General features: G+C 44.7%; 2 protein-coding genes across 2 annotated transcripts; one reads left to right on the top strand and one right to left on the bottom strand.

Annotated features, from left to right (window-relative positions):
* Positions 1 to 942: 942 nt before the first annotated feature.
* LOC117885432 (olfactory receptor 11A1-like) lies at positions 943 to 3,934 on the top strand. The gene is made up of 2 exons (XM_034786739.1): positions 943 to 985; positions 2,967 to 3,934. The coding sequence occupies exons 1-2, from the start codon at positions 943 to 945 to the stop codon at positions 3,932 to 3,934; spliced, it is 1,011 nt and encodes a 336-aa protein (XP_034642630.1).
* Positions 3,935 to 4,939: 1,005 nt separating this feature from the next.
* LOC117885431 lies at positions 4,940 to 11,268 on the bottom strand. The gene is made up of 2 exons (XM_034786738.1): positions 8,038 to 11,268; positions 4,940 to 5,072 (listed from the first exon to the last, which is right to left on the bottom strand). Exons 1-2 carry the CDS (start codon positions 11,232 to 11,234, stop codon positions 4,940 to 4,942), a joined length of 3,330 nt encoding a protein of 1,109 aa, XP_034642629.1. The 5' UTR covers positions 11,235 to 11,268.
* Between the last annotated feature and the right edge of the window lie 518 nt (positions 11,269 to 11,786).

The following is an 11,786-nucleotide window of genomic DNA, read 5'->3' as shown; positions in this document are numbered from 1 at the left end:
TATTTCCCTTTTTTCTTTTGTTTCTTCATAATATGTAAATCCATGAGAGTTGAGTAATTTCAGCAACTGTCCTCTCAGACCTTCAATGTGGACATCAGCTGCTGCTCGCAAATAATGATGCAGTCACAAGACCTGCTTTTGGTCTTGTGGTGGTGTTTGATTGATTGATATAACAGAAACATCCAGAGACGACAATCAACACCAAGTCCCTTGTTCTTGGTAATGTGTAAACACTTAGGAAGACACAATCCCTTATCCTGAAGATTATACCACCTAAGAGAGGAAGGATTTGCAGTCTTATTAAATGTAAGTCCATAGACTTTGTAGAGTCACATCAGACCCACTATCTGCTGGGACTGGAATATGCACACAAAGTATCATAAGTTGAACTCGTTGGAGAATGTTTTATTTTTCTGCTGAAAATATTAACAAAAAATATTTTAATTTCAGTCAACATCTCCAAAAAAATTTCAAATTTGTGTCCAACAAAAGAAAATTTGAAAGCAAAGAAATGTGCAGATGACAACTAAAGAAAAATGAGGGAAACTGCTAAAAGCACAAAATTTGGGCCCCAACAGAAATGGAAAACAAATGAACAAAAATCTTCTTATGTTAAACATCTGTTTGGGGTTCTCAATTTTTTGAGAAAAATAAATCTTTGTGAGGAAAGCTGAGGCTTTGCTGGGTAGTGCCAGTGAACCAAATGATAAATATTCTCTTTGAAATTAGAATCTTAATTTGTTAATCTTATAAAATACACTCAAAAATATAATCATTGTAATTAACCCCAATGGGTTTAGCACAAGAGGAGATATATGACCCTGTTAAAGATATGTAATAGGAGACCACTCCTAGCACATTCTTTCAAAAAGATGTTTGGCAAGTCATGTATGGGAGTACATAAGAAAAGAAGGACAGCAGAAGCCCTAAGGTAGCCTATGAATGTCCATGAAGAAGGAGAGGATATTACTAAAGAGAATGAAAGGTAAACATATGCACTATTGTGATAGGATTTGTGTGTTTAGAGCAGAATTATGGTCCAGTCAAACCCCAGTCTGTGAAAAGTAATCGCATCAAATGCAAGAGATCAGATTTTTAAAGGAATTTATGCACATATTATGTTTTTCAAATGCACCTAGGCATCAAAACTCATTTATTTCAATGGGTGTTAGGCACCGAGATGTTATTGAAAATCCCACTAGGCACCTAGATATCATGGAAATTCTGGCCAAAGATCCTCAGGTGATATCAATTATATTCTCATGTATTTTCCTAGGAGGGGGCTAAGGTACCCAGCTATGCACCACTGAGATTTTTAAACCCAAATAAGGTGTTTAGACATAGAGCTTCCATGAATTATAATGGGAATTATGTGTCTAAATCCTTTAGTGAACTTTGAAAATGTCCTGTTGTCCTGATCCTACTCCTCTTGAATGCTGGTATTTTCAAAGGGATTTCAATGGGATCTGAGCTGTCAGGTAACGCCTTCTTCTCATATCCACAATGTGGGTACCTTTGCTTCAGTGGTGATCTTAGTTTCATGTTTTACTTTCTCTGTGTGCCATTGGAAGTTCTCCTAATCTCACTGCCTATTTATTTGTTGCTATATAAAAACTGTAGACAAGTGATCACATGTAGAAAGAGTACAGGAACATTTGTCACCAATCCTTGGCATAGCTACATTGAAGCCCCTCCACAACTAAACATGAACCTACCTCCCCAAGCTCAATGACACATCCTGACACACACTACAAATTCCATGCCTGGACATCAATTACTTTCTTCAGCCCACATTAACACACTACTGGTCTATATCTATTCTAGTGGCTGATATGAATCTACTGCTACTTCCAACAGGCAGCTGTAGTCATTTAAGTTGAGCTGTGTGTGTGCTTTTAGAGGGAGAGATTCAAAGTTAAGTCCTCCTGAGGACCAATTCCTTTATGACTATTTTTTGCATTGCTGTCTTGCAATTTGTGCAGATTTTCAGCTTTTACAACATAAGTGTCGAAAGCAATCTAGCTGTACCTTCCATTCAATTACACCTGTGCCCTTTGCAGTTACTTTGCACAGGTGTTAATGGCTGAGTTTCAAAGCAGAGCTGGTAGTGCTAAAAAATGAGTAAGCAAAGAAAATGGGTATTCCAATGTAATTACAAATAACTCAAATAAGAAGTTTTGTCCATTGCAAGTGGAAATATTTAAAAAGTGTAAATCTAATCTTGTGAAAAATCTCAACATTTAGAAGTTTCTTTTGTTCCAAAGGGTTTGAAATGGACTCTCTCTATACAGTAACTCCTTGCTTAACATTGTAGTTATGTTCCTGAAAAATCCTACTTTAAGCAAAATGATATTAAGTGACTCCAATTTCCCCATAAGGATTAATGTAAATGGGGGAGTTAGGTTCCAGGGAATTTTTTTTTTGCCAGACAAAAGATTATATATTACTACTATGTCTTTCTCCAGCAGCTAACACAATGGGGTTTTGATAATGGTTAGATCCAACAGGTACTACTGCAATATGTGTGGGCTTGGAAAGATAAGACTTTTTATCAGTAAATATCAGTAAATTTTGATTTCCCAGTACAAACACAAACCAATGAAAAAATATTACCATTGATAATAATATCAATTTACAGATAGGCAAAGTAAGAAAAATGTGTCTTGAAAATTACTGAGAGTTTGATTTAATGCTGTTTACTTTGTATATTTTGACATATGATATTGACACTTAGTGTTTTAATGGTTATAAAGCTTTAACTTTTTGACCCTCTCCATCAGCAGTCATTACACAATTATTGTCTGACCCCCACCCATAATTTCTAACAACTGTGAAAATGTAAATTGATAAAAATTTTAAAAAACCTTTTTAAAATAAATATTATCTGTCAGAATCATACAATAATAATAATGGAATTCTGCCAACCCTAAATACAAGTAATTATATTATCATTTTATTTTCTCTAGGAAAAGTTCATCTGGTGAAGAAGTGTAAAGAAAATCAAACAGAAATCACCGAATTCATACTTGTGGGATTCTCAAGTACTGGAAAACTCCAGATTGTCCTCTTTTGGGTCTTTTTAGCTACTTACCTTGTGACAATAATTGGAAACCTGCTCATTGTAATTACAGTGTTGACTGATCGCAGTCTCCGCACCCCTATGTACTTCTTTTTAGGAAATTTATCCTTCTTGGAAATCTGGTATGCCACAAATCTTGTCCCCAGGTTGCTGTTTGGCATGGTAACCAAGGATAACGTTGTATCATTCGCAGGCTGCATGATGCAATTTTATCTCTTTGGTGCCCTGGCTGTTGCTGAATGTCTCCTTCTCACCGTCATGTCATATGATCGATATTTAGCTATATGCAAGCCACTGCATTACATGACGCTCATGGACGGCAAGGTTTGCACTCAGTTATCAGCTGGATCCTGGGCAAGTGGCTTCATAGGAACTTCAATAACCGTATGTTTGCTATCTAATTTAAATTTCAGTGGCCCCAATGAGATTGACCATTTCTTTTGTGATATTACATCCCTGATAAAAGTCTCCTGCTCCGATACTTACTTGGTTGAGATCATGGTTTTCTCCTTCTCTTCAGCTGTATCCCTGATCCCATTCCTCTTAATCCTGACATCCTACATTTGCATACTCCGGGCCATCCTGAGGATCCCTTCTGACACTGGGAGGCAAAAGGCATTTTCCACCTGCTCCTCTCACCTTATCATTGTTAGCACATTCTATGGGACTCTGATTGCAATGTATGTGGTGCCTTCCGCAGCCCACCCTCTCGTGCTCAACAAGGTCATTTCTCTGCTTTACACGGTGGTGACGCCAATGCTAAACCCCATTGTATATAGTCTGAAGAACAAAGAAGTTCATGAGGCTCTGAAGAAGCTTCTTAGTGCAGTATTAGTGGCTACAAGAAGGCTCTGAAGATGACTTCTTATCTCTTTTTAAAAATATTTTAACTAGAGATGGTCTCAATTATTTTCTCTGATCATAAACGTTCAGTCTGCATGCACTGCACTTTATGTTAAAGGAAATCTATCTATCTATCTATTATATGTGGGGGGACTATTATAGGGAGGGGAAGCTCAGTGGTTTGAGCACTGGCCTGCTAAACCCAGGTTTGTGAGTTCAATCCTTGAGGGGGCCATTTAGGAATCCGGGGCAAAAATCTGTCTGGGGATTGGTCCTGCTTTGAGCAGGGAGTTGGACTTGATGACCTCCTGAGGTCCCTACCAACCCTGATGTTCTATGATTCTATATATCTATCACCATGGTGCTTGAGGACATTTTAAAAAATCTTACTCTGAATTGAAAAAAAAAATGTTATTCTGGATGTCAGATCAATGCATAGATCCTGATAGAACAGACCTAAAGACCTCTTCTTGGCAAGATATGAAGAATCTGGCTAAAAGCAATGTAAACAATGCTGACAAATGGAGTTTCTCATTTGAAGTAAAAGAATGAAAGACAGAAAAATCTTTGACTGGGACTTTCAAGGAGGCCTAAGGGAATTAAGCACTCAACTCCCTTTGGCGTTCAATCGGAGTTGGGTACTTAACTCCATAGGCACCTCTGAAAATTTCAACCTCAAATAAGATAGAAGTATCTGTGAGTTTCCTTGTGTGTCCTTTGTAAGTACAATGCAGCTTTAATTGCATGTTACAATATTGATTCGAAAGCATGTAGAAGTTAATAAAGAAAGTTTCAATAAAAAAGTCATGTCTTGGAATCTCTTATATTATGATAAGGTCTGAAATTTTGATCTAATAAAACCAAGCACTGTTTTACAAATGCTTAATATTTTCTTCTAGGTAGAGATATTTTATGTCTCATTCATGTGAGGAAAGATTGTCACTACCCTACAATGGCACTGGAAGGGAGTAAAGATACCCTCAGCCTTCTGCACCTCCCTTCAGGGCTTTTGGGGTTTCAGCTCTGGGCGCTCACCAGGAAGGTCCTGCTTATGAATGTTTCATCTTCATTCACAAGATGAAAGCTGAGATTGGCTTTCACTTTATCAATGAAAATCAACATTTGCCAAGGGGGGAAAAAACGTTTGGACCTGTTCAAGGCCCAGATTTTAAAAGGTATTTAGGTGCTGTTGTGCTCAGCTTTGCAACACCTAACTGATTTAGGAGGCTAAATCTCATTTGCAAAAGGGGGCACTAAGGAGCCAGAGTCCCATTGTCAGGCTCCTAAATCAGTTAGGCACTGCAGTGCTGAACTCAGCAATGCTTAAATACCTCAAAAAAATTTGAGACACGAGGTGGGTGAGGTGATATCTCTTATTGGACAAGCTTTCGAGGTTGCACAGAGCTCATCTTCAGTTGAGATCAGCATAAGCTTGAAAACTTGTCTCTTTCACCAGCAGAAGTTGGCCCCATAAGACAGATCATCTCATCCACCTTCTATCTCTAATGGGACCAACATGGCTACAATAACACAATTTCAGACACACAGACAGTGTAGACACCACAGGTTTTTTTTTTTAATTTTATTTTATTGGCCTCCAGAAAGTATCCCACAATTCCGCTGCTGCCGCTCTGATCAGCAGTTTGAACTCTGCTGCCCTGCAGCCAAACCCGCCCCTCCCCCTTGTAAGCCCTGGGACTTTTAAATCTCATTTAAATCTTATTTGCTGGCTTTCCAGAGGAGCTTCCCAGATGAGCATGGCTGGCTATCATCCCAAACATGCTCCTGCTTGGACCACCGCTGAGTTGTTGGATCTGATCAGTATATGGGGAGAGGAAGTCTGTTCAGTCAGAGCTGCGAGTGACCCGTAGGAATCGGGACGCATATGGGCAAATTTCTCGAGGCTTGTATGAAAAAGGGCTATGATCAGGACACACAGTAGGTCAGAGCGAAGATAATGGAGCTGAGGCAAGCACACCATAAAGCGCAGGAGGGGAACCATCCCTCAGGTGGTGCACCTAAGACCTGCCACTTCTATAAGGAGCTGAATGCTATCCTCGGTGGTAACCCCACCTCCATCGCCAATTACCCTGTGGATACTTTATAGGCTGCTAAAAGAGGGGTAACCCTGAGGCTGAAATTGTGGATGAAGAAGTCGAGCTAGAAGAGGATGTGATTCTCCCACCGGGGTTGCCCAGGGGGGCAAGCAGCCAGGAACTTTTCTTAACTCCAGAAGTGCTCAATGGGGAGCAGGAAGCCGATGAGACTTCCGGGTAAGTTGCTGTGGCTTGTGTAGGGAATTGAAAAGTGGGAAGCAGGTAGTGTTTTCTGTGAGCTGGACATTGCCCTATGTAGCTAATCTGCATGGCCAAGCAGGATGTTGATGGACATCGAGACCTGCAGAGAATCCTCCAAAGAGAGGCTCTGGAAAGTTTCGAAGAGGTACTTGTTAATCCTCTGCCACAGATTCCAAGGGATTGCAATCTTGTTAGGTCCCCCATTGTAGGAAACTGTACCATTCTGTTGCCAGCACAGGTGTGCTCGAGGACAGCAACAGTGGATTCGTTGCCCGGTGTGCTTCGCGTCAATGAACACACCAGGTGGAGAAGCAAGCAAAGTTTATTTGAGATCTCAAAGCGGTGCAAGGAGACTGGCACGTCTCAAATCAAGCACGTTAACAGAAACAGCTTTTCTTCTTTTATACATTTTGCAGTCAAGCCTCATCCCCCCCCCCCACTACCCCACCCCTTCTACCCCCCCCATTTCCCTCTCTCTCTACCCCTCCCATCCCTGGTAACAATTACTAGGCAAATAGCAATTACATTTAAGCAGTTAGATTAGGTTGGCAGCTATAAATTCAACTCGTTAGTAAGTCTCCTTGAATTACTATCTTGTCCCCTTCCTTTGATTTACTATCTTTCCTTCGGCCAGTGGTATGCAGGCCTCATTATTACTGCTTGGTACTGGTAAGGGGGGTTACCACTGATAGCAGGCTGCTTACACATTCCACTTGCACCTGGCTTTTGAGGTCGATTAGAGTTTAAACATGGAAGGAGTTTGGTTCAGGCCTAGTGCAGGAAGGCTTCATTGACACTTGTGATTTTCCACCCTCCTGAGTCACCTAGGGTGATGGTAATGCCTGGTGACGTCAACAACTCCCTCCTTTGAGAATACTCAACAAGCTTTTGGCTGAGTTTTCTCATATTCTGTGGACAAGATATGATTAAGTGCTATGAAGCTGGGGTCTTCAATGAGAGGGTATGCTGAGATTCAATGGTACAGTTTTGTGACAAGGGGGTACCCGAGGTGTTTTTTCCCCTACTGAACCATCCCCAACAGATATCTGACCAATTCTGGGGAACTGCCCTCCAGGGTAACCCTGCTGCGTGGTGCGGGATTTGGGAGCATACCCAGCAGTTAGAGAGGTTGAACTCTTGGGCAAAGCAAACCTTCAAGGACTCATATGTGTTTGTTTCCAAGTTAGTAGGGATTCCTTTCCATCCCGCATGTGGTTGGGGGGAAATGGAAGCTAACGAGAGGAGTGTCCCTATGGCAAAGAGTACCACTGTGGCAGACCCTGGACCTGTTTCCATGCTGGGCAGGTGATCCTAGGGCCTAATAATTACAATTCCCCAAATACCCACAAAATAACAATTACCAATAGCAGACAGACTGAAAGCAAAAGGGACCAGGTCACCAGGTTAGGCCGGCCCTGTGAAAATAAACACAGCCAACGCTCAGAGTTCTCGCGGGGAGTGCGCTGTGACTGTCCAAAGAGATCACAGGGCATCCCCAGCAGGCCTTATTGTCTTTTGAACAACAGTTTAAGTCCCAGGTCGTCGCTGGCAGTCTTCTCTGCAGGCTGGACAGTCCACCGTTCAGGAGCGGGCACTGCTTTTAGACGAGAGTGATGGATCCAGTTCTTGTGTCCCTCGACCTTTGCTGCTGTGTGGGAGACCAGGAGGACGGTGTGGGGTCCCTTCCACTTCTCTTGGAGAGGCTCGTCCTTCCAGGTCCGAACGAGTACGGAGTCACCTGGCTGCAAGGAGTGGATCGGGGCATCCAGCGGGAGAGGCTGCAAATCTTTGGTGTACCTGTGGAGAGAACAAAGAACAGCAGACAGAGAGCACATGTACTGAGATAAGAAACCATAACCTATCTCCCACTCCCCTGCCAGAACCGGTGTACCATTCATAGGCCATGCCCTTCCAAACATAATCTCGAAGGGACTGAGTCCTACCCTGCCCTTTGGGAGAGCACGAATACGGAGCAAAACAAGGGGTAGAGCATCAGGCCACTTAAGGGAAGCCTCTTGGCAGACCTTTGAGAGGTGCCGCTTAAGTGTCTGATTTGTGCGTTCCACCACCCCACTGGCCTGTGGTCGCCATGGAGTGTGGAGCTTCCAGGGGATTTGCAGGGCATCTGATATTTTCTGAACAACTTGAGATGTGAAGTGTGTTCCATTGTCAGATTCCATCCACCTGGGAAGTCCGAAGCGAGGAATGATCTCCTTAACAAACTTAAGAGCCACCGTTTTGGCAGTGTTGTTACGACATGGGAAGGCTTCAGGCCATCCGCTGAATCGATCCACTAAGACGAGAAGGTATCTGTATCCTTGGGTCCGGGGGAACTCAGTAAAGTCTATTTGCCATACTAGTCCTGGGCCTGGGGTAGGCTCCAGAGTGGCTGGTGGCACTGACACTCCTGGTCGAGGGTTGTTCTTTTGGCAGACTAGACATTCAGCCTGCACCTGGGAGGCCAGAGGCCTAAGTCCAGAGGTTAGAAAATATTTATTCATAAGCTGGGAAAGAGCCTCCCTGCCTGCGTGGGTAGACTGATGTAGTTTCTGTAGTACTGGCCGTAGTAGATTCCTTGGTAGGAGGATTTTTCCTTCCGTGGAGTGGAGCCATCCCTCCTTTTCCTGGAGCCCAAGTGTGTTGGCCAGGTTCCTTTCTTCGTGAGAGTACTGAGGGGTCGGGAGCTCCCCCACTGATGGGATGAGGGCATGCATATGGGCATCTTCAGCTTCCTGGGGTTCCAGGGTAGCAGCTCGCTTGGCCTCTCTGTCCGCCCTGGCATTACCCTTAGCCACATCTTGATCTTCTCTTTGATGAGCCTTGCAGTGTATCACTGCTACCTCTGAGGGGAGCTGCACCGCTTCTAAGAGCCGGAGAATTTGAGGCCCATGTTTGACTGGAGAACCTTGGGCTGTCAGCATTCCTCTTTGCTTCCACAGACCGGCATGAGCGTGTAGTACTCCAAAGGCATATCTGGAATCAGTAAAAATGTTAACTCTTTTTCCTTTTGACAGTTCAAGTGCACGGGTTAAGGCTACCAATTCAGCCAGCTGGGCTGATGTCCCAGCAGGTAAACTCTCTGCTTCCACGGTTTCATGGAGCGATACAATAGCATAGCCTGCCCTCCTTTGTCCGTTTACAACTGTGCTACTGCCGTCAGTATACCACTCAGAATCAGCATTAGGGAGGGGTTGATCTTTTAAGTCTGGGCGGCTGGAGTATTGGACATCTATGATTTCCAAACAGTCATGTTCCTGCTCCTCTGTCTCCGGTAACAGGGTGGCTGGGTTAAGGGAGGGGCAGGTCTGTAGGGTAACTTCAGGATTTTCTACAAGTTTTGCCTGATACCGAGCAACCCGAGCCTGTGTAAGCCAGAGACCACCCTTAGTATCCAGCAGGGCTTGAACCATATGGGGAGTATACACTTGCACAGCTCCTCCCAGTGTCAATTTTTCAGCTTCCCCAAGCACTAGGGCAGTTGCTGCGACTGCCCGCAAGCATGCTGGCCACCCCTTTGCAACTTGATCCAGTTGTTTAGAGAAATATGCCACGGGACGTTTCCAGGTGCCTAGTAACTGAGTAAGCACTCCCAGAGCCACCCCTCTCCGTTCATGCACATACAGTTGGAATGGCTTAGCTAGGTCCGGCAGACCCAGGGCTGGGGCTTCCATCAGTTTCCTTTTTAAGATTTTAAATGCCCTGTCCGCTTCTGGGGACCAGTGAAAGGGGTCATGATCCACTCCCTTAACACATTCATACAAGGGTTTAGCCCACAGTCCAAACTCTGGGATCCATATTCTGCAGAAGCCTGCCATCCCCAGAAACGCCCTGAGTTGTTTACGATTGCTTGGAATAGGAATTTGACAGATAGCTTCCTTTCTTTCACTTGAAAGCTGACGTTCCCCCTGCCTGATGTAAAATCCTAAATACCGTACTTCTGAGAGAGCAATCTGAGCCTTGCTTTTAGCTACCCTGTATCCTCTGAGTCCAACAAAGTTCAGGAGGCTCACAGTGGCTTTAAGGCAAGGGATTAGACCCACAGCAGCAATCAACAAGTCATCCACATATTGCAGGAGGAGGACCCTGTCTTCATTGTCCCACTCCTCCAAGTCTCTGGCCAAAGCCTGGCCGAACAGAGTGGGGGAATTTTTAAATCCCTGGGCCAGCACTGTCCAACAGAGCTGCTTTTTAACCCTTCTGTTGTCCTCCCACTCGAAGGAGAAAATCTCCTGAGACTGGGTGTCAACCGGAATCGTGAAGAAAGCATCCTTCAAATCCAGGACAGAAAAATGGGTGTACTGCCCCCCTATAGAGGCCAACAGTGTATACGGGTTTGGAACAAGGGGGTGCAGAGTTTTAACCCGCTCATTAACTGCCCTCAGGTCCTGAACTAGCCGGTATGTGCCATTGGGCTTTCGCACGGGCAGAATGGGGGTGTTCCAAGCTGACTGGCATTCTCGTAGTACACCGCACTCTAGGAACCGATCTATAGTCTCTTGCAGTCCCTCTCTGGCTTCCCTCTTAATTGGATACTGTTTGATTCGCACTGGGCTTTTTCCTGGGAGAAGCTGAATATGAACAGGGGTCTGACGGGTTGCCTTCCCTGGAATCCCTGATGCCCATACCAAAGGAAAAACCTGCTTTTCCCACTGGCTCCACTCTGGGGCTTGCATGGCTGAGGGCTCAGTTGCAAGAGTCATTATCCAGGCATTCTCTGGAGGTAAAGTGAGGGTTATTTCATCTTGGGTGAAATGCAGGGTGGCACCTAAGCGACAAAGCAGGTCCCGTCCTAATAGAGGCGTTGGACAATCGGGGAGATAAACCAGTTTGTGAGATAGAGTTCTGTTTCCCAAAGCACATTCCGCTGGAGCATATACTGGGCACTTGGTTCCTTTCCCTGTGGCACCCACCACAGTGAGGGAATCTGCCACAGGCAGCTGCAGGGGTTGGTTTACAGCAGTTCGTGCAGCTCCAGAGTCTATTAAAAAGTCTATGTCTGAATCTCCCACCCGCATTTTTACTCGGGGTTCCGGGGGCAGGATAGTCCGTCTCCCCTGACACCCCTATTCTTGATCCTCCGCTGCCATCATAGGGGTACCTCCCCTTTCGGGGCACTCATTTTTCCAATGTCCCTCCTTTCGGCATCTGGCACACTGGTTACGACCCAGATGCCTTTCCTGTGTGCCAGGGCGCCCACGTCCACGTCCTCTCATTCCCCGGCCCCTTCCACCTTCCTGAAATCTTCCCCTGCCACCAGCCTGTACTGCTGCAACCATAAGTTTCGCTTGCCTCCTTTCCTTTTCTCCCTCCCTCAGGCTGTAAGCCCTGTTTGCAGTTTCCAAGATCTGTGCCATTGTCATGCCCATCAAATCCTCCTTTTTCTGCAGTTTCCTTTTAATATCAGGGGCAGCACGGCTGGTAAAGATACCCTTTATAATTGCCTCAGTTTCCAGTTCATCAGGGTCTGCATTAGTAGTTTGCCTGATGGTATCCCGAATACGCTGCAGAAAAGCAACCGGACTCTCTTTTGGCTCCTGTACTAGCTCATACGGCTTAGCCCAATTGTT

This window comes from Trachemys scripta, chromosome 12 (assembly GCF_013100865.1).
Source record: "Trachemys scripta elegans isolate TJP31775 chromosome 12, CAS_Tse_1.0, whole genome shotgun sequence".
NCBI lineage: Eukaryota > Metazoa > Chordata > Testudines > Emydidae > Trachemys > Trachemys scripta.
The sequence above is the reverse complement of the archived record's forward strand: the minus strand, read 5'-3'. Positions and strand labels throughout refer to the sequence as shown.